Genomic DNA, 20,073 nt, shown 5'->3' on the forward strand with positions numbered 1-20,073 from the left:
CCGCTCCTGGCCAAGGGGCAGGGGGGTGCCTGGGGCAGTGCTTTGCAAAGCAGACCTTTGCTCTTTGGTATCAGAGGGTGAATTTGCAGCATGAGCAGCGATACTGCACGTCCCCAGTGCTCACCAGGGAGCTCTTCCCTTCTGGGGCTGGGGAGCAGCTCTCACCAAGGCTGGCAGTGGGCAGGGCTGGGTCACCCAGATCCAGACACCCGGGCCTGCCTCCACGGCCCAGCCAAGGACAAGCCCTGCAGGCAGGACTGGTGAGACGGCCAGGTGAAAGGACACCACGCGACAGCAAGAAGTTGAACAAAGCACGGTCAGCCACAGCGACCTTGCGAGGCTAAAGTGCAGGACAGGCTGATGGGACACGTGGCCCTTCTGCTCCGGGGGATCCCCCCATGGTCCCAGTGTGGCTGAGCTCTGACAAACTCACAAGTTCTGCCACGATACTGACAAATGAGGCGCAGGTGCAGCCAGCTCCTGCCCTCTCCCATGGAGCTCAGGCAGCCTCAGAAGCATCGGTGTCCCTTCCTGGGAAGGGCAGAGCAGGCACAGTCAGTTTTGCTTCTCAGCTACGCCTGCTCAGCCCTGCACAGAGGGACACTTGAGCTCCATGGCTCCCGACTCCTCTGGGACAGCATTCCCTTCCCCTTCACCCCCGCCTTCAGACCCAGCCCTCCAGAGCAGCCTCAAGGTCCACGGCAGGACTGGGGCAGCCCAAGAGGAAAGCTGGCAGCAGCCGATGCAGACACGGTTTGGTCAGCCAGCTCTCGGGGGGACCAGCTCTCTGGGCTGGGGGGCTGGGGAAGGCACCACCCAGCTTGGAAACTCAGTAGTCTGCAGGGGGACAGGCGCAGAGGAGGGGACCTCTCCTCAGTCCTACACGGGCACGGACCTTTGAGCAGGACTCGAACACAGCAGAGACCAGATCAGCTGAACTTGGCAGCACTCAACTCCCCCCAAGCGCATGTTACATACAAATCTATACATGCCTGACTGGATATTATATATAAATAAACTTTGCTTTAAGGAACTAAAGGGTTTTTTTTTTTTTCTTCCCTCAAAAACAGAAAAGGGTCAGTCCAAACCAGTAGAAAAGCTGGGGCTCCCCAGCTCTCACCTCTGCACCAAAGGATATGGATCCGCAGCGGCCGAGCATCACCTGGCATGCCCAGCTGGGCTTTCAGAACTCTGGGAAAGGCCCACTGAACTGGATCACACTCTGGCGCTCCTGGGGGAGTATGTTCTCCTGGGGGCCCCCATTTAACGTCCTTAGCATGTCCTCCAGGATCTCTCTAAAATTGATGTTCCCATCCTGTTGGATAAAATCTTCCTGCTGCTGCTGCAGCGTCTGCAAGGGTCCCGGGTGAGGCAGAGGCAGGTGTTCATGCAGCGAGGAGCTCAAAGGCACGTTCCCCTCCAGGATGGGGGCCGGGCTCTTGAAGGCAGAAGGGTGGCTGAAGCTGAAGGGTAATCTGTGCTGCTGGTGTGGCTGGAGAATGGGCTCCGAGGGGAAGCACAATGCACCGGGCTCAGGGTTCATCACCACGTCAGGAATGCTGTTGCTGGGAGGGCTGTAGGTCAAGTCCAGAATCTCGTCCTGGCGCAGGGAGTGCCCGGGCAGGGGGACCCCAGGCCCCGTCTGCGTGAGGTCCAGGGGCTGTGGCAGGATGGGCAGCGGCAGGGAGAACTGCGGGCTCTGCTCTTGAGCCTGGAGGAGCCGGTTGTGCTTTCGCTTCACGTTCTCGTCCATCTGCTTCAGCTCCTCCAGCACCTTACGGACACAGCTCTCGGGGATCTTTATCCCTAGGGGAGGAAGGTGCATCAGTCCCCACGGCGCTGCAGGATGGGGTGGGGCACTGTGGGGACAGAGGGATGGGCGGCAGCACCGGGGCCCATTTGCCAAGCACGCTCCCAGCCTGCTTTGCCTCTCGGCTGGGCTGCAGAGCAGGCAGATGGGACTGCAACCAGAGCAAAAGCAGCTCCATGGCCGGCCCGTGGCAGGCAGCAACAGTACCGCTTCACATGGGCATGGAGGGAGCAGCTCAGGCCTGCTCACACCCTCTGCTCAGTGCCCAAACACAGGGCGGGGTAGCCCCAGCTCCCCTCCTTCACATGGGGGTTACCTAAGCAGTGGGTACTCCAGGCCGGGACATAGCCATGTTTAGGAGGGGAATTTTGGCACTGGGCAGCTGGACCCCTTCTTCCTTCTCCTAAAATACCCTGCTCCCCTTCCCCTTCCCAGCACTTCACCCACCGACTTGTTTCTTCTTCTCCTTGGTCTTGAGGCGGACGATCTGCAGGTAGCTGGTGTTGGTGATGTCTGCCATGATGCTGGCGATCTTGCTCCAGACCCGCAGCAGGGCCCCACACAGCATGTAGTAGTGGCGCAGGCGCATGCCCTGGAAGCACTCCTTCCCCTCCTGGATCAGCTTGCAGCTCCTGTTCCTTCAGTTCGGATGGGAGGAAGCCACCCGAGTCAGCACAGGCTCCCACGGCAGAGCAGGACCCCCCACCCTCAGCCTCCCCGGCGTGGTCCTTCCCCACTGCCACAGCCAGGGACCCAACACCAAGCTCTGCCCTGGGGAGGGCAGGACAGGTTGGGGCTGCAGAAGCCTTACCAGACAGCATGGTTACACTTCTTCAAGGAGAAGTGGTAGCTGCTCTCCCAGTGCTCCTTGGCTTCCTCGGGCAGCACCTGCAGAAGAAACCACACAGCATTAGAGATTTTCCACTGTCTAACTGTGCAGCTGAGACTTGAAATCCAGGGCTGGGAGTCAGGACACCCGGGTGCTACCACTACCTCTGCCCAGTCCACAGCTGGGCTACGATTAGCTGCGAAGGGGTTACAGTAAATGTCCTTCCAAAGCCACCCCTGCCCAGAGAAAGAGGCTTTGCCCTCTCTCCACACTGGAGGGCTGCAGCTCCCACCTACCCGCCGGTACTTCTTCTGCAGACTGTCCAGGCTCTCAGGCTGGCTCTGCTTCCCAATATTTGGCTTGTAGAGGATGAAGTTCTTCCCGCGGCTCTGCTCTGCCAGCAGACAGGTATGTTTGCAGCCTCGCATCTGTCAGGGCAGAGCTGATGGTTACAGTCACAGCCTCTCTCCCCAAGCCCATATTTCTCTAAACTAACCCCCTTCCTTCCAGGATGGAGGTTCTTGGAAGCATCTCCCAGCCCCCAGCAAGAGGTCAGACATAGACCTCTTACAGCCATGGCGGACCTTCTCCCGTTGGTGTCGCCCTCCAGGCTGAGGTGCCACCCTGGCAGAGCCCAGGGACCTACCTTGTAGGAGAGGTAGAACCCATCGAAGGATCCTGTCAGTTTGAGTGACTTCTCATAAGCTTCCTCCCACTTTAAGCCTCTGTCGACACTGATCTAAACAAGGACAAACAGAGGGATTCTGTAACTTCAGAGCACAGGACATGTGCATCAGTGTCTGTCTCCCGAATCACACCCTCAACACAAACTTGGTGCTGTTGCAGCCTCGAAACAGGCACCGCCAGACTGTGCTCATGGGTACAGTCACCTGCCGATGGCCACGGCAGATGCGACACAAACAACACAAAGCCACAGGGCAGGGGGAGGGACCCAGCAGCTCACAGCCTCAGACTGGGAAGCACTGGAGAAGACTGGACTGCAGAGAGAGCTGTGCAGGCTGCCTACCTTATAAAACACGACCTGCCCATCCTGCGGGTGCCCAGGGGTCAGGAAGACCTCCTTGCTCTCCTCATAGATCTCATCCACTCCTGGAGCTAAATCTGTAGGAAAAAAGGCTGCTGTAAGACACATCTTCCCGTACCTCCTCCCTCCCTGCAGGAGTCTCAAGATCTGTGCTGCGTGGGGACACCACAGTGCCCGAGATGGCCCTGGAACAGCCATCAGTCAGCACAGGGAGGAGCAGAGAAACGTCCAGCCACCCCTCTTTCTCCGTACCTAGGATGCCCATGTCGTATTTGCCCTCCTTCTTGTCCTTTTCAATCAGATAGTCAAAGGTGTCAGAAAAATACTGGAAGAGCATGTTCTGTTTGTCCACCTCCAGGCCCAGGATGCGGTTCAGGAACTTGGTGATGGAGCAGTCTGCAAGAGCACGGCGGGTCAGGGAGCACGGTGCAGCTGGGCACGCAGCCCACCAGCACGCTCTCAAAGAGAGCCACCCAACGTCCCCTCCCGACGGCAGCACAGCACTAATGCACAAGAGAGCAGCCCTGGGGCTGTTTCTCCAGCTGTGGCCAGCTGCCAGGCTGCTGCAGGGGAATGTGACCCACAGTGTGGGCTAATCCCCGCAGGACCCTCCCCTCAAAGCAAACACCCTGCCCTGGCTGCACAGCAACGCCCTCCAGCCTGCGCTCCCATCCAGATGGGCCGGGTGGGCCAGGACAACCCCCCCTTTCACTTCTCCCCTATGCTGGACAGGAAAGGTTTGGCACATACCCTTCTCCACCGAGACGGTGCCGTACTTCATCTGATTGCAGCAGATCCCCACAGAGATGAGACCTTGCTTCATTTCTGGAACAGCAGAAGACAGCTTGTGCATTTTAGGGTTCAGCTTCTCCTCGGCAGTCCTGAAGGGCTGCTCCCCCTCCAGCTCTGCCCGACATTGCATAGCTAAGCTTGTCCCAGACCTGTTTTCCCCTGCCTCTGGCAGGGTGACATGCATCTGGGTGGCCAATTGCCCTGCTCACTAGTGAGCCACTAAGCCAGTGGTACTGTTCTCTCTCTCTGACCTTCTGCCCCAGCCTGCTGCTCGGTTCTTCAAGCGTCTCAAACCTGAGACTGACCTGGCCAGCAAGATGCAAAGAAATCCCAGAGCTGATAATGTTCTTACCATGGAAAAACGCAGCCTCCCCTCTGTCATAGCTCTTGGGCACAGGAACTCTGTTCTCCGTGTGGTTGAGGATAGTGGAGAGGACCCTGTCCAGTGCTTTAGCCCCGTACTGTGAAGGGAGACGAGAATCACGCATGGGACAAACCTACACCGGCAGCCCAGCAGCAGGCGGAGGGTGTCACACTTCCGTGGGCACTGCAGAGAAAGCCATCACCCCCAGGAAAGGCCACCGACCTGGTGGTTGTGCCAAGGAGGGAGCCATGTGTAAGGGGCATCCTCTGTCCCCAGGGGGACCAGAGTACAGGAGCCTGCAGGTCCGTACCCCGCTGCTGGCACCAGCTCCCTTGGGGGCAGAGGCTCAGGAGCCCTTCCCAGCAGGAGCACAAGCCTCTCGCCAGCGTGGTGCTCAGATGCACCACACCGATTATCGACTCGGTTCTGTATGCGGTACGTGAGGCTACACGCAGGGGGCTGGGTGCTAGGCCAGAGCCTGCCTGTAGATGCCAGCAATGATCTTCCTGCTCTGGCTCCCACTGAAGGCACTTGCTGAACACCTCAACCCCTTCTCGGCTGAGCGCCCCCAACAACAGCCGCAAGTTACCTTATTTTCAAAGTTGTACTTGCTGAGGTCTCGGGATTCAGTGGCCCGCCGGTCTCCGTGAGTTAAGGCACCCTAGGAAGGCAGAACAAGCAAAAAGTTCTTAGTTTTAGCTGTTGCAAAACAGCAGGGAAGCATGGCCAAAGGGATGTCTCAGAAGAGGCCAGGACAAGAACGTGCTGTGGGGAGGCCGTGTTCCTCTGGAATACTGAGACTTTACCAAAGTATCCGGGGATTTATCAGAAGTGAAGAAAAATGGAAACAGAGACAAATTAATGATTTCATCAACTTTCTGGAAACAGATGGGTTTACGCTCCTGTGACAGTGGGGGAATTCCAGCATCTGGAATTAGGTTCTGCTTCCCTGAAATTCCTCCTGATGCCTTGGTTACGTATTCTTCTTCACTTCCTTTCCCAAATCCCAGGATGCTAAAAGCATTGTGTGTTCCACAATTGCAACCAATGTCTTCAGTCAGGGGTGATGAAATCCCTGTACTAATTACCCTGGCCATGCCAGTGGGAACACCAAAATGGAAGCTCTTCAGAGAGAATTGGAACAGACATGTTCATCTCTTTGCTGCGGGGCACTTACTAGGCTCTCCAGACGTTTTGCCACGATGGATGCAAACCTCCTCTCCCCTGCCAGCTCAGAGATAAGGAAGACGTATTCTGGAGCAAAAACCTGGTTCGATCGGTGTGTTCGACCTACGGGGACATGAGAGCAGAAGCAAAGGGAGAGGTTGGTACAGCCTGGCCGGTACGGGAAGGGAAGCTGAGCAAGAAGTGAGAGCACCAAAACAACTTTCCATGTCACGCTGGTTTTCAAAGGAGAGGTCTCTTTGGGGGAAAAGGACAGGGGCACAGTCACATTCATCACCTTGGTGCTGCTGAGACCTTGGCAGAGTTGAGTTTATAGCCCTGACCCTCTGGGGCTGAGGAGTGGCTCCCCAGTTTGAGCTAGGACATGCATGATTTCTTCTGTGCTCACATACTGAGGAACTGTCCCTCCCCATCCTACAGAGCCTCCCGAGGGTGGAACAGAAATCCCTAGGCACCCCGACATGTTTCATGAGGACACACGGCTAACATGTATGGGAGGGTTCCTCCTTCCCACACTGCAAATCACTCCTGAAGTCATCACAGACCTTCCCCCCAAGATAAATCAGTCACAACTGTTTTGTGTCTGCATTTCCACCCTGGCAAAACACTGGAGCAGTGTGCTCTGCAAGGCGCCGTATCTCAGAAAGCTAAATACACCTGCCCTGGCTGCAGCACAAGCCTGGCTCGGGCGGCCACGCACGCCTTTCCTTCCCAGGGCTGCCCAAGGCTTCATGGTCGCAAACACGCTCAGGGGAAGGGGACAGCAACCAAGCAAATCCAGCCCTCACCAAACTGCTGTATGGCCCGGTCTGCGCTCCAGGGCAACTCCAGCGTCATGTGAACCCGGCGCTTCTGGTTTTTCACCCGTCTGTCTGCTTGGAGAGAGATACCTGAGCTGGAGGCCTCGGAGATTATTGCTACAAGCTAAGAAGAGAGACAACAAGTGAGAAAGGAGAGTGAGGTTCCTGGACATCTGCAAAACTGCTTCAAGAAACAGCCCAAAGCACAACGGCAGCCCCAGCCCATGAAGGGACCCAGGAGTCCTTGTCACCTCCCAGCAGGTCAAACAGACAGACAGAACGCTGCAGACCCCTGTTGGCCTGAGGCATGCCAAGGCCCCCTCCCTCTCCTTCCCCTCTCAGCATACCTACTCCCGTGCAGATGTTTGGAGGCTTCCTTAGCTCGAACCTGACTCACCTTTTCCCCTTTCATAAAACGCTCCTTCTCCTTCAGGTTGACGTGGTCTATAGAGAGGCCTTGCTCTGCACGGGACTCGAACATGACGGAGCCGTCCGGTCTGCAAACCACCCGGCCCTTCCGCCCCGTCATCTGCACACACCGCACAGGGAGAGAGGTTGTTAGCAGAGGGGAGAGACCTGCACGGCACAGCATGTCCATTTAGAAAGTCAATTCTCAACAGCTTTTTCAGCTTGCAAGGAGAGGAAACCCTCTTCCAGCAGGAACCTGCTTTGCTGGCCCCTTTTCCTGTCACCCAGTGACACCAAAATACCCTCTTGATTGTGAGGAGTACCTCAGCCACATGCTCCGGGCCCCCAAAGTGATTGATGAGTTCATCCAAGGTATTGAGAGGTAGCTCTTTGCCCAGTGCTTTTACTTTTGCTAGGAGGTCCTGCTTCATCTTTTCCACGTGTTCTAGTTCTCTCAGGCCATGCATCTCTTTCTGGGAAGGCAGTATGTGAAAATTACCTGCAACGTAAAATGCAAAAGTTTAGAGTTACCCAGTAACTGCAAATCAGAGAGGGGGGGGAAAAGTTGTCCCAAAGGGCTTCTGGGGGCACTATCTGATGAGCAGGCAAAGACACCTTGATTTGCAGTAAAGGCTGCTGAGCACGGAGTGAATTCCCTCTGTGCTTCCCCCTGTTTTGGAGGGGAAAGGAGCATGCAGGGCAAATCCTTCGTGCTCGCTGATCGCAGCAGGTTAGCGTGAATCAACCTCACAAGCTCAGGTCTGACCATCACAGGATAAAATTTAGCCAAGACCATAAGGCTGTCCAAGGACAGAAGGAGCTTCACCATTCCAAGGTGAGGCCAAGAGAGTCTCCTCACAGCAGCTGACCCTGCAACACCCTTAGCCAGACCCCCCCCCAAAAAGGGTGACATCTGATCTGCCGCTGCCCCCGCTTGCAGGGCACTGGGGTGGGTGGCTGCCTCCAGCTGCCTTCCCGTGCCCCGGGTGCCACGCTCTACAGAACAAAGTGGCTGCGGTTCCCAGTCCCCCCCCCAGGGAGGAAGCAGCTAATAACCCCCTGCTGCTGCCCTGCTTACTTCTGTCCTCAGCTGCGAAGCCGTTGTAGGTGTGCTCAACGAAGATGACATCGTCTGTCTCAAACACGGACTCTGGGGAGGAGTTGAAGTCACTGTCGAGGCCCATGTCGGAGTCGGTGCTGCTGTCATCGCTGATCTTGATCACACCCACGGGGTCACACACGCCCTTCAGAGCCTTGGCACAGCGGCCCCTCGGCTTCCCTGCAAGGGAGAGCGAGCACGGTCAAGGGAGAGTCCCCAGCCTCGTGCTTCAATGCAGAACAGCAAGTGCCAGCTCAGAGAGAGGAGGAGGAGAAATCACAAAACAGCTGAGATTGCCCCAAATGAAAGGCTGATCTTGGAAAGACAGAGCCTCTTGGGTGGGGGCAGTTAGGAAGGGAGGGAGAGGGCGGGAGGGAGAGAAAGAGAAAGGAAGAGAGAGAAAGAACAAGGCAATCTTTATCAGGGCTGAAGCTAGTTGCACACATCAGGATGAACACACAGCCGGCTCTAAGCAGCGCTAGCTCCTCAGGGGAAGGAGTCCACAGGTCTGACTGCCTCCAGAGGAACGTGCAGGACACAGGAAGGTGCCAGTGTTTCGGGACGTTGTTTACTTCCAAGCACAGTACGACATGCCCCTGCTACGTGAGAGGGTTCACGACCCAGCTTGCACAGGCTGCTCTGCAACAGCAGCCACTCAGGATAGCCCCCACAATCTGCCAGTGCTGCCGTCCCCCCTCTTCCCCCTTTCCCTCACCCCACTGGAGGAGAAATCCCAAAACTCTTCTTACCTGAAGCCGCAGCCAATAATTTGGCAGGGAAGTGACTTTTTTCCCCCAGGACACCTGCCATGATATAAGTAAGGGGTAGTGGAGAACCCCCCCCTCGCTGTAAGAGGGCTTCAGGCATGCAGCCAGGACTCCTGTGTCATCTGCCCACCAGTCTAGGCAAGGAAGCGGCCGAGGGGAAGGGGCACAGCTACTGGGCAAGTGGTGGAGGCTAGGACCTACGCTGCGACAGGGAGGTGGGTTAGAGGGAGGAAAGGGTGAATGACCTAGATCTGCCATCCTCCAGATGAGAGAGAGTGATGGGAGATGTGCAGGAGGGCGAACTGAAACCAGGGCAGAGTAGCAAAAAGCATGAAGGGAAAGGGAAAAAGAAAAAGAAAAAGCTGAGTGGCTGGGGTGAAGCAGCAAGGCAGGAGGTCAGATGCTGGGCAGTGGAGTGTGCTCTTACGTTTTCTTTTAATGCCAGTTCCTTTTTCTCTCTTTCTTTTGGTTGAAGGAAAGTGCTTCTGAATTAGTGATAGAAAGACGCCTCTGAAAGTAAGATGCAAAATTTATTCTAGCTACCAGGAACAGGAACATCTGCCGGTTATCACGTAGCAATGTGTATTTGAGATAGCACCACATGTAATGAAAGAGGGGTAAATCCTCCACCACAACTACTAGCCCGTGGTCAGCCAGCCGCTGGCACGGCGTGGCTCTCCAGAACAGCAGCAGCTCAGGCTGACCCTGTTTCACCAAAGGCTTCTGCCACGGGAGCGTGGGCTGCACCAGCGGATCCTCAGCTGTGAAACGGGCGTGCTGAGGGATGCAAGCACTGCAACGCTGGGAAAAACGCGCTCTGCCGCGGCCTCCCCGCGGGCCGGGGGAGCGGGGCCGTTCCAGGGAGGCGCTGCAGCAGACCCTGTGGCATGCCCAAGTTGCAAGGCCTTTATATAGCAACTAAGAGGGAGTTTTAAATGGGAAATGCTATACTGGGAAGCTGTTACATCACTGCTGAAAAATCCAGTAAGTCCCAGTGTCCCAGCCCCTCTCCATGCTCTGACAGCAGAGACCAACAAATGTGCTCCACCAGTTCCTCTGCTTAACTGGCCGTGGGCCTGCCTGTCCATGAAACAGAGAGAAGCGACAAAACACGGATACGTAGTGGTCTCAGGTGAACAGAAAAAGTCATAAGAGGTGGAAAACAAATGTTTCTGTGGGCTGTTCTGCAAATAAAGAGCAAACGCTTAAATGCTGATTTTGTTGGGTGGGGATGAACCCCCGCTGCAATGAGAAGGCAGGGCTGAATGAGCTCTGGTTGAAAACAAAAAAACCAAAAGAACAAACGTTGAAAGCAACAGCTGAGAGGTATGGACATGACAACTCGCCCGTGTGAGAAAAAGGGAGTCTGGGGAACCAGGGAGGGAGCTCTAAGACCCTTGGTGTGAGGGGCTGGAGGAGACAGAGGCAGCACGGCCCCCCGAAGGGGCAGAGCCCTGTGCTGGCCATTGAGTGACGGCGATTGCAGGGCAGTGGGCAGAGCCCTTTTGTCCTGCGCGCTAGGGTGACCCCGGGCTCAAAATGCAAAGACTCACTCTCAGGTCTGGAGCCTCCCTGCCATGAAACCTTGCTCATTTTCCTGACACTTGCACTCCCCGTCTTCCCTGCGGACAAAGGGCTGGGCTAGTATTCACTCACTGAACGATCCATTTATTTTTAACCCCATTTCTCGGCATCTTTTAAACAACTGCTTCTTCCCAGCACACTCCCCCCTCAAGAAATCCCCTGAAGTGCTGTAAAACCAGGACGCCGCAGTTGGAGGCTCAGCAGATGCCAGGAGACACTCAGTTATCTGGCCAGCGCCACTGAGCAAAGAGCTCAAACTGGGGGCAGAGCCGAGCAGCGTGCGTGATCACTAACAGACCCTTCCTCCTTCGAAGGCTGAGCAAGGCTCACAGGGACCACATAGCCCTCTAGACTCCATTCCTCTGAACTCTGTGACACGAAAAACAATCCAAGAGATGAAATCAATCCAAGCAGTCAGATTGCCTTGCGCACTGTCACCAAGCTGGTGTTTGTTTTCCAGGAATGGACTGGAGACAGCAGAGTGACACAGACCAACACAACCCCTCCGTCAATAAGGGAGGAAAGCTTTGCCTGATCTCTGGCATCTCTCATTGCTTTCACCTGCACTAAAAGTCACTTCCACACAGAACAGTAGCAGCCCTGTCGCCTGTGGAACAGAGGAAACACAACTCAACCCAGCGTCCCAGGTTTTCACCACCCATTGTGCAGGAACTGCCCTCAGGGTAGGAGTCGTCCCGCCGCTGGCTTCACTTCAGGCACAACCAACTCGCCCTTAGCTAGGAACAAAGGCAAGGCAACCAGGACTCTGCAGAAGCCCAGCAATCGAACGTGTCCTGCCTCATACATGTGCCAAAAGCCAGCACTGGCAAATCCAAACTCCTTGGATCACTCCTCCCTCTCACTGCTCCAGCAATGCTGGCTCACATTATCATCCCAGCCTCTGTCACGACATGAGACTCTCTTGCTCATTTCTTCATTGTCAACAGCCCCATTTTCCAGAGTCAGACCCACACAAAGCACACCTGAGCTCACATTTCTGGCTCTCCTACACCTGCCAATTCCTCTCAGCGCGCAGAGCCTCGGATCAGGCTGCTCACGCAAGTCTGGACCACAGGAAACATCAAAATCCAGGATCTAGCTCACAAAGTCATGCTGAAGAAATAGTGCCTCAAGGACCCAGCTAAGCATCCTCTCCATTTGCAGCTTGCATAGGGCGAGGCATGATGAAACTGGGTTTTAACTTAGCAAGTGTAAGTGGCCCCAGGGCAGGGCTTTCCCTAGCACGCCTCCAGCCTGCCATGCATCCCCCCCAGCAGAAAAACAGGGATTTTTAACTCACTCTGCAGCAGAGACAAAACAATTAAGATGCCCATCATTCTCATCCAGGACTTCTCTGGTGCGAGCCTCCCCGGTGGACTGCAGGCCGATGACGATACACTGCAGAGAAACACAAGGGATCACAGAGGAAGGCGTCAGGGAGGGGGTACTGCAGTCGGCGTCAGGACAAACAGCTACAGGCTCAAGAGTTTGTATTTCGCAGTCCCAGGCATGGTTCCCTTGGACCCTGTCCCAGGTACGTGTTGGGCCTGTAGCAGAGCTCCTGATCAAGCACCATCTCAAATCCTTCAGCATCCAAAACCATACATCTGCTCAAACAGAGCGAGGATGACTCTGATTACAGAAGCGAACTAAGGAGTTTCTGCCTAAAATTTCCAACTTGCATCCAGAAGGATGACAAGACAGGGCTGCGCTCAAGGTGAAGGATCTGGTACCTCTTCTAGCTCGAACGTGACCCAAAATACTGTTTCAGATCAGCTTGCCCACATCTACCATAAATGAGCGGCGGGTAACACCTCAGAAGACAAGACCACCTTAACTCCCCAGTATCATTTACCATCAATGTCCTCGGAAACCTGGACGCTGCACTTCATTCTGGTTAATCTGGAGAGAAATTCATCCTTAAAGAGGTTTGAGATTGCTTTCAAGTCAAGCTGAACAACAATTAACTCCCTTTGGTTGCAGACTACAATAAAATCACTTGTAACGTAAGGCTGACGGCCGCTGCCCCTGCAGGGAGGCTGTTACACACCTTATCCTTCGCCAGCTCCTCCTTGGCAAGCTCAACGAGTCGCCGGACTTTAGCAGCAATGCAGAGATACTTGAAGAAGCGCTGGTGAGCTGACCAGAACTGACCCCACAAGGACTTCCGAGACTCCAAGCCGATCCAGTCGGCTGCCTGCTGGAACACCATCAAGGCCTCTGCCCACTGCAGACAATACCAAGAAAGGCTGGGTTAATATCTTAGCTTTCTTTTTCATTACTGCTGTGCAGGAGGTTATTAGAACAGCCTGAGGTTTGATAATCTGATATACCATCGGTATTTATGTCACTGAGTTAGGCTGAATGAACAGCCTGGTCATTCCTTTCTGCGCTAGCATGATGTTGCAAGCTCTGGTTTGCAAATACAGAGCTTTTAAACAGAAGCAAAAAAATAGATGATAAGTTTTTACGTAAGCTGAGCATGTGTACCCTTTTCTTTTTTTACAAACGAAGTCTGTGGTCATGGCCACGTTTAGGGTCCTCAAATCCTCCCACATAACTACTGGCTGTGCCCAAAGCGCAATTAAACATCAGCCTCCCCGCCGCAGTGTGACTGGCTCACCAACTTCGCTGCCTTGTCGTAGACAATCTTGTACTGCTGATCCAGCGGGATCTCCTCGATTCGGAAGGTCACTCCAGTGAAGCTGAGCTGCCTGGCAATGTACATTCCACTGACCTTCATGTCCATTGCCACGATCTCCATTGCACCAACTCCCCTGGGGGAGGAAGACAGCTGTGAAACCCCTTCCCCTGCTACAGGGCAGCACGGGTGGGTGCCTCTGCAGAACCACCACCTCTCCTGGCTCAAGCTGTCCTCAGACACTGTCCTCGGGCATTGCACCACAGGCTGCCACAAAACGTAAGCCACATGAAAAGGGACACTGGACGGGACTTACCTCTTTTCAATTGCATGCAGGAACTCATCAAATGCTCTGAAAGGGGTGCCCTCCCCCCAGATCCCCAGGCGGCTCATGTAAATCATGTTTTTTGGCTCAGAGGCACCTGTTTGAACAGAATTCACTGTTAGAAAAACCACAGAAATGGTGAATAGTTCTGACTCAAGTCCAGTGAACTCTTAAGGAGGAGGTCATTTGCCATCATGCCTCAGGAGACCCAGGTACCTTTCCAAACATTGTCCTCCATACGCTAAGCAGGCAAGCGTCAGCTAAGTGGGCAAGCATCATCGTACAGCTGAACAGCTGGCCAGGAACAAGTTAAACTGGAGAGAAATTGGTCTGGCTTGCCAAAAAGTCACGAGTAATGGGCAGTGATGGGGCTCAGGGGAGGTCTTGGCACCCTAGGCTCCCCTCTAGCACTGCAGTGCCATTCACCTCATCTTGCACGAACGTGTGCTCTCAGCGTATGGGCTCACATCTCAAGGGCATCCTTCAGATCACAGCGGTGACTGGCAACTGCTTACGCATGGTGCCCCCGCAATGCCGAGAGAAGCTTACCTGTGGCGCTGGCATAAACGACCCTTGCTCGAGGCAGTTTGTTCTGAAGGTCCAGCACTGCTTTGCCCATTTTAGTAGAGCTGGCATTTTTGGCTTTGTGGCATTCATCAAACACAATCTGGAGGTGAACGTCAGTTAAGGAGAATAGATCTATTTTCATCATGAGGATGGGAGCAGACAGAAAACACAACCCAGCCTCCTCCAGCCAGCTGAAGAACCAGTCCCAATATCAACAGGACTGACTCCTTCCCCACGCGGCAGGAAATCTGTTGGTTTTTCCTAGCCCTCTGCTCCTCGGAGCCCAAAGTCATTTCCCCCTCCCTCTCCCTTCACTCCCAAGGTGTGTCTTGTCTTGTATTGCTGAGGGAGAAGAATGCTGAAAAGGTTAATCCCAGCTGCATTCCTCCCCTCCTCCAGTTAACACTGCAGCCTTCAGAGGAGGAGGAGGAGAGCAGAGCGTGGGGGGATGCATGTGCTTACAGCATTTAAATATCTACCGCAGGCACCAGGCTCAGCAGCTGCTCCCAGTGACTTCAGATGGCCCTGAGCTCTTTGTTCCTCGGTGAATTACAATCACACGCACGCAATTCTCCCCTCTCTCATTTTTTTTTTTCTTTTTAAAAGGATACAACTCCATCAAAATTTTCCCTGCACCAGTCCAAAATTTGTTTTAAGCGTGTCCTGTGCTGCCCGCCTGCTTGGCTTTCACCGATCAGCGCAGAGTAAGTGGCGAAGAGGACTCCTTCTGAGGTAGCTGTGTCACCATATTTAATCTGCAGAAAGGAAGAACAAGAGCATACACACTCATGACGCTTGTCCCCGGTACGTCGTGCCCATTCTTTGCCGGCAATCAATGCCACCGATGGTGCAGGACGCACGCTCCCGCCCCCCGAGAACAAAACCCAATCTGAGAGCAGAACACACAAAAGGCTTTTGGTAGCCAGCGTCTTTAGCACTTCTATTTGGCACTGAGATACGGTGATGACAGGGACTTCAAATGCCTGGACAGGCTCCACTAGCCAATGTGTCAGCACATCTGGATGCACGCAGTGAAATGTGGAGACCACGCGAGGACTTCAGCTTTCTGGCCAGCTGAAGTTGCTTCGCTTTTTTAAGCAACAGTTTAGAATGTCTTAATTGTTTTGAACCCTTCCCTCTGTTTTAATTACTTCTAGAAAATCATTTTCTCTCTGACCAGGTGAGATGGTTGCCAATCTTACTGTCACGGGTCCCACCTGTACTGAAATAAAAGGTAGAGGAAAAAAGCCACAGTCCCAATCTGAAGAACGTTCCACTTAAAGCCTTTTTGGTCTGAAAACAAACATCCCTTTCAGTCTCTTAAGAGAGTGAGTGCATTCAGAGGTGTCAAACACATGTGGTTTCCATTGACTTCATAAGAGCTGGCTGTTCAACACTGTTAAAAACCAGAGGAGAGTGTTTCAGTGAACTGGCCAGTGGTGCGGCAAACACTGGGCAAGGCTGATGCACTGGACGAGGTTAAAGCACAGGCTACGAAGAACCCTGCGGATAGCCACGACACGACTGCTGGTTGTTTCTTTTGAGAAATACTTCATCCTCATCCCTGAGTAACTGGAGGGAAGTCTGAAAAGTCTCTGATTTGCTCAGCTGGGGGGAAAGGCCCACGTGCTCAGCCATGGCGCCGTGCGTCCGCAGCCCCCTGCCAGGCACCAATCTGTGCATTTGCATGTGCTCCCTTACTCGAGTGCTCTGAAAAGCGGTTCCATGGAGCCGAGGCTGGGAAGTGTTAGTCCAGGGGAGCAGAGCACGGCCCCATCTAACAGGAGCTGTTCCCTCTGCAGGACTCTCCAGGAACGGCAGGAAAGGTTCAAGTCCTGCTCTTGCCTGGAGGCACTTCCCGATCCCTGCAGGGAACAGCTCTGCGCTCACAGCACAGCTCTGCAGAGCGTATAAAAATAGCAAGGGTCCAGAGTGGGAAGAACACGCTGAGAGAAGGGAACAGCAAGTAGCTTGATGTCTGCTACTGCCTGTGCCACCAGCCACGCGGAGGCAGAAGCGACTGCTGCTTTACACGCTAAGGCGGATCCACCTAAGTGCTACTGCAGGCTGATTTTCCACAACACCATTGCAACTGCTCTCCCCTACCTTATTCAAAGCATGCACAGGAATGTGGGAAGCTTCAATGTCCTTCAGGTCTCTCTCAGCATCATACCTGAGATCATTGGAGACGCTGAACCTGCAAGGCAAGATGTGGGCCTGGTTACCTCCTAAGGAGCTACTCAGGGCATGCACAGTGATCTACAGCTCTGACTAAAGCAACAGTAGGTGTGCAAGCCCATCACGTTCCCAACTGCCCACACACCTCAATGCAAGATCCTACAGCAGACTCCAGTCTGCCACTTACAACAGGCTGCGTGTATTCTGCAGTAAAACCCCGTACTCTAGGGCCCTGAGTCTGCACCAGGGAAGTCCACGAATACCACTCGGCTGACTTCAAAGGGAGCGGGGATAGGCTTGACGTTGTGCTCCAAGTAGTACATAATCTGCTATTTCATAGTGACTCATTCGCCATCACCGCTGCAGGGGAAATATTCCCATTTCGCAGACAGCAAACAGGCACAAAGAGGTGGAAACGACTTACCAAAGGCCACAGCATGAGTCAACTCTAAAGCCAACATCAGCACTAAGGAATTCCTTACTTCCAGATCCAAACTAACTCCAAGGTCTTACGGGAAAGACAAAAAAAACCCCACCAAACCAAAACCCAAACAACTTACCACAGAGCTTTTTTCCTCCCTTTAAGGTAATTTTCAAAGATGATGCCCGCAACTGTCCTGCCCTTTCCAACTCCAGCACCGTCCCCAATGAGGAACCCAGCTCGCTGCCCATTGGGTAATAAAACTTCATGTTGCTGCAAAATCAAGAACAGAACTGGAAATTAAACTGGATTTGCCTTTTCTAACAGCTTTCATGTGAGCTTACAAGAGAACCACTTGACTCCTCCTTCACATATCCCATCGATGCACATGCATTTCCTGCAAAAGGCCCCTAGGCTCCCAAAATGTAAAGCACTCCCCCCTGCAACAAAAGTCAAGAGTTCTTGCCTCTTTGGGAAACAGAGCCCACAGAAGTCCCCGGCTTCAAATAATTCTTTCAAAAGGCATTTAAAATGCCACACCCCAAAGTTTCTGAAGCTTCGTCACCTATGTTACAGGCTATTTTAACATACACTTGGACATCTGCCCACACAAAGGCAGTTTCTTTCTAGAGTAAGACAAGCAAGCTGGGCAAGGTGGAGCCACGTACCTGGCAGGCATAAATGATTGCTTCCAGCTGTAGTGCAGAGAGTGACCCTTTGTCAGCAACAGAGCATGGCAGGGAAAGGCTGTAGGTGATGTCGGGTGGGGGGACACTGGACAGAGTGCTCGTTTCAACCACGAGGTCAGGGTGGTGCTTCCCAATCTTGGCTAAATGACAATACAGAGAACAGGTAACTCAAGGCCTTCGCTCCCACAGGGCACCCCAAAAAGGACTGCAGACCCTGTGTTACGAGTCTGTAGCCCTCTGCTCAGGAACGGAAGAGACAAGCCCAGCTCTTCACTCTTTTGTTCCATTGAAATTTCAGATTGCCGAACACAAGTCACGTCCCCCCCAAAAGCAAGCAACAGAAAAGCATTCTGTCAAAATAGCAAAGCACCAACAAAACATCAGCACACTGGTAAAGTTCTTCTAGAAAATCACAAGCTTGGGATGTGCCACAGCAAACACCATCTACTGCTTGCAGGAAAATAAGGGAGCAGTGAATTCGCTTGGTCCACAATGGAGTTAACAGAACTTCCCACACCCGTGTGATGGCGAGACACTCACACTTGGAAGGTATATATTCTGCATAGGTCTCCGTTTGCCCCAGCTCTTCTGTTTCTTCCTCCTCACCTTCATCCTCCTCCTCTGCGGGAGCCTGAGACTGAAAAGAAACACAGCATTGACCAAATGTTAACGTTCTTGTTGAATTGCGGACACACGCAGTGCTACACGGTGCCAGAAACTACCATTTAAATGATGCAAATTCACAAACGCTTCAAATACAATTCATCTCGTTTATAGACTACAGTGACACAAAGAACACCATCTGCGAGCGCCCACCCCGGGGGCCCAGCAAGTGCTTTAAGAGGTACTTCCAACGCAGCCCACCCAAATTAGGGTAAGATGTTTACATGCCTTTTCAGAGGGGCTGAGGCCCAGCACGAATCCTGCCCAGCTGCGCTCTAATCTCGCCCTGAGTAAGGGACCTAGACCAGCTTTGAACTCAGCGTGGTACTCGGCAACATAAAGCAAAGCCGTGTAATTCCAGAAGAGCAGCCTCTGTAGGCTGCTGGTTTAGCTGCAAATGAAGCCCAAATCATGCTCTAACATAGCGAGGTTTCACCACGGAAAAGGTAAAATGCTTCTGGGAGAGGGCAGCAGCTTGTGTCTGGCTGACTCTCGCCTCACTCCCTCCGAAGGGAAAACGGTCAGAACCGCTGCCCTCCACACTGCGACGTTACTGAGTCGAGAGCCTGGTGCCCGATCCTCCTGAAGCCCACCATCGTTCTCACCTGGTAGCTTATGAGGAGCGGGGTGTTGGGGACAGCAGGAACGTGGTCATTCGAACTGTTTAAGCCAGGGAACGATCTGCTGGGTGAGAACAGCTGGAACAGAAAGGGTGCAGGTGAGAAAGCAGGCTTAGCCCTCCGCCCCCGAGCCCCAACAAGCATGAGAATAGGCCAGCAGGAAAGACACTTGTGCTCTGCGCTCGGGTCTTGCACTCCGATGATGTCAGTCGGCTTTAATATGAACAGCCCTGGGCAGTAATGCTGGAAACCAATAAATCTTGCAAATGGAATACATGCCTTTGTCAACACACACACGGGGAATCGCTGACCAAGGTAAATACATTCCTGCAAGAAGGGTAAACATTTTGTGCATGCGCCCACGTGTGATGAAAGCCTGCGGGGACACATCTCTCCCCACATCTGCAGGACGGGAGTCTTTCCACCAAACGACACAGCATGGGTCATCCCAAACCAGCACATTTTGCCTCCCAACGCGAGATCTCAGGCGTAAGCCCACCTTTCATACGCCTCCCATCAGCACTAACAGGTTACCTCTGCAGACCCTGCCACTTTCAAAAGGCTCTTACAAGCCAGCAGTCCCTATCAAGACCCGATCAAAATTTATTACGGGAACACTGGATTTGCGCTGCACTGGAGCAGTTACATCAGTCACGGTTCTCCCAACTGCTTCAAGGGGAGCGCTGTACAAAACTGCTCTGCCCAACAAGACGGGCCCTTATTAAAAGGAGCTGTGTGGATTCTCACCGTGGGATCACGTGTTTATTCTGAGCTGGTGAGTCCCACCAAGCGCCCTGGGTTGGGTTTGCTAAGGGAAGAGAAACAGCATCACTTTGGAGACGAGAAGGGGTGGCTGGAGTACAGCCAAGGAAATCCAAGCAGGGGGAATGGGAAAGACTGAACAAAACTGCAACCAAAAGCCACTGCTGGGAAAGGACCGAGCGTTAACTCAGAACACCAACACTTTTTATCTCCTTACAAGCTGCCCTTGAGGCAAACATCTACGTAACAATTTTGCAATTTTGCTTTTAGCATTAAAACCGCTGTTGACAGTAATTAGATAACAGCATCAACTGACAGCTGTCCCAAGGTTAAGGAACACTGTTCCTTTGCCGGAGACCACCAAAGCCTGCACCTTTTCCAGCTGCCCCTCAGGCTCACCTCACTCTTGCAGAGACCGGGACCTCCACTACAGAGACCAGCCACGAGGCCTGGGAACTCAAATGGCACCGAGACCCCCTCCAAGCCAGCGACGGAGGGGGTCAGGCTGCCGTCCGGGCTGGCCG

The 20,073-nt window shown here is 53.6% G+C and overlaps 1 protein-coding gene across 2 annotated transcripts in view; it reads right to left on the minus strand.

The window, feature by feature from the left end:
- Positions 1-6: 6 nt before the first annotated feature.
- SBNO2 (strawberry notch homolog 2) overlaps positions 7-20,073 on the minus strand; it is a 51,645-nt gene continuing 31,578 nt past the window's right edge. For both annotated transcript variants that reach the window (XM_009640052.2, XM_035895610.1), the window contains 27 exons: positions 18,773-18,865; positions 18,045-18,141; positions 17,484-17,644; positions 16,955-17,088; positions 16,323-16,413; positions 14,828-14,971; positions 14,199-14,316; positions 13,641-13,746; positions 13,307-13,460; positions 12,734-12,910; positions 11,984-12,081; positions 9,527-9,609; positions 8,312-8,512; positions 7,557-7,732; positions 7,223-7,354; positions 6,814-6,949; positions 6,018-6,130; positions 5,430-5,501; positions 4,829-4,937; positions 4,435-4,509; positions 3,937-4,080; positions 3,667-3,761; positions 3,286-3,378; positions 2,936-3,067; positions 2,622-2,698; positions 2,258-2,448; positions 7-1,806 (listed from right to left, as the gene is read on the minus strand). In XM_009640052.2, coding sequence (XP_009638347.1) covers positions 1,184-1,806; positions 2,258-2,448; positions 2,622-2,698; positions 2,936-3,067; positions 3,286-3,378; positions 3,667-3,761; positions 3,937-4,080; positions 4,435-4,509; positions 4,829-4,937; positions 5,430-5,501; positions 6,018-6,130; positions 6,814-6,949; positions 7,223-7,354; positions 7,557-7,732; positions 8,312-8,512; positions 9,527-9,609; positions 11,984-12,081; positions 12,734-12,910; positions 13,307-13,460; positions 13,641-13,746; positions 14,199-14,316; positions 14,828-14,971; positions 16,323-16,413; positions 16,955-17,088; positions 17,484-17,644; positions 18,045-18,141; positions 18,773-18,865 — 3,825 coding nt within the window. In that variant the 3' untranslated portion in view covers positions 7-1,183. The remainder of the gene's footprint in view (positions 1,807-2,257; positions 2,449-2,621; positions 2,699-2,935; positions 3,068-3,285; positions 3,379-3,666; positions 3,762-3,936; positions 4,081-4,434; positions 4,510-4,828; positions 4,938-5,429; positions 5,502-6,017; positions 6,131-6,813; positions 6,950-7,222; positions 7,355-7,556; positions 7,733-8,311; positions 8,513-9,526; positions 9,610-11,983; positions 12,082-12,733; positions 12,911-13,306; positions 13,461-13,640; positions 13,747-14,198; positions 14,317-14,827; positions 14,972-16,322; positions 16,414-16,954; positions 17,089-17,483; positions 17,645-18,044; positions 18,142-18,772; positions 18,866-20,073) is intronic.

Source organism: Egretta garzetta, unplaced genomic scaffold, assembly GCF_000687185.1.
Source record: "Egretta garzetta isolate BGI_Z169 unplaced genomic scaffold, ASM68718v1 scaffold396, whole genome shotgun sequence".
Classification (NCBI taxonomy): Eukaryota; Metazoa; Chordata; class Aves; order Pelecaniformes; family Ardeidae; genus Egretta; species Egretta garzetta.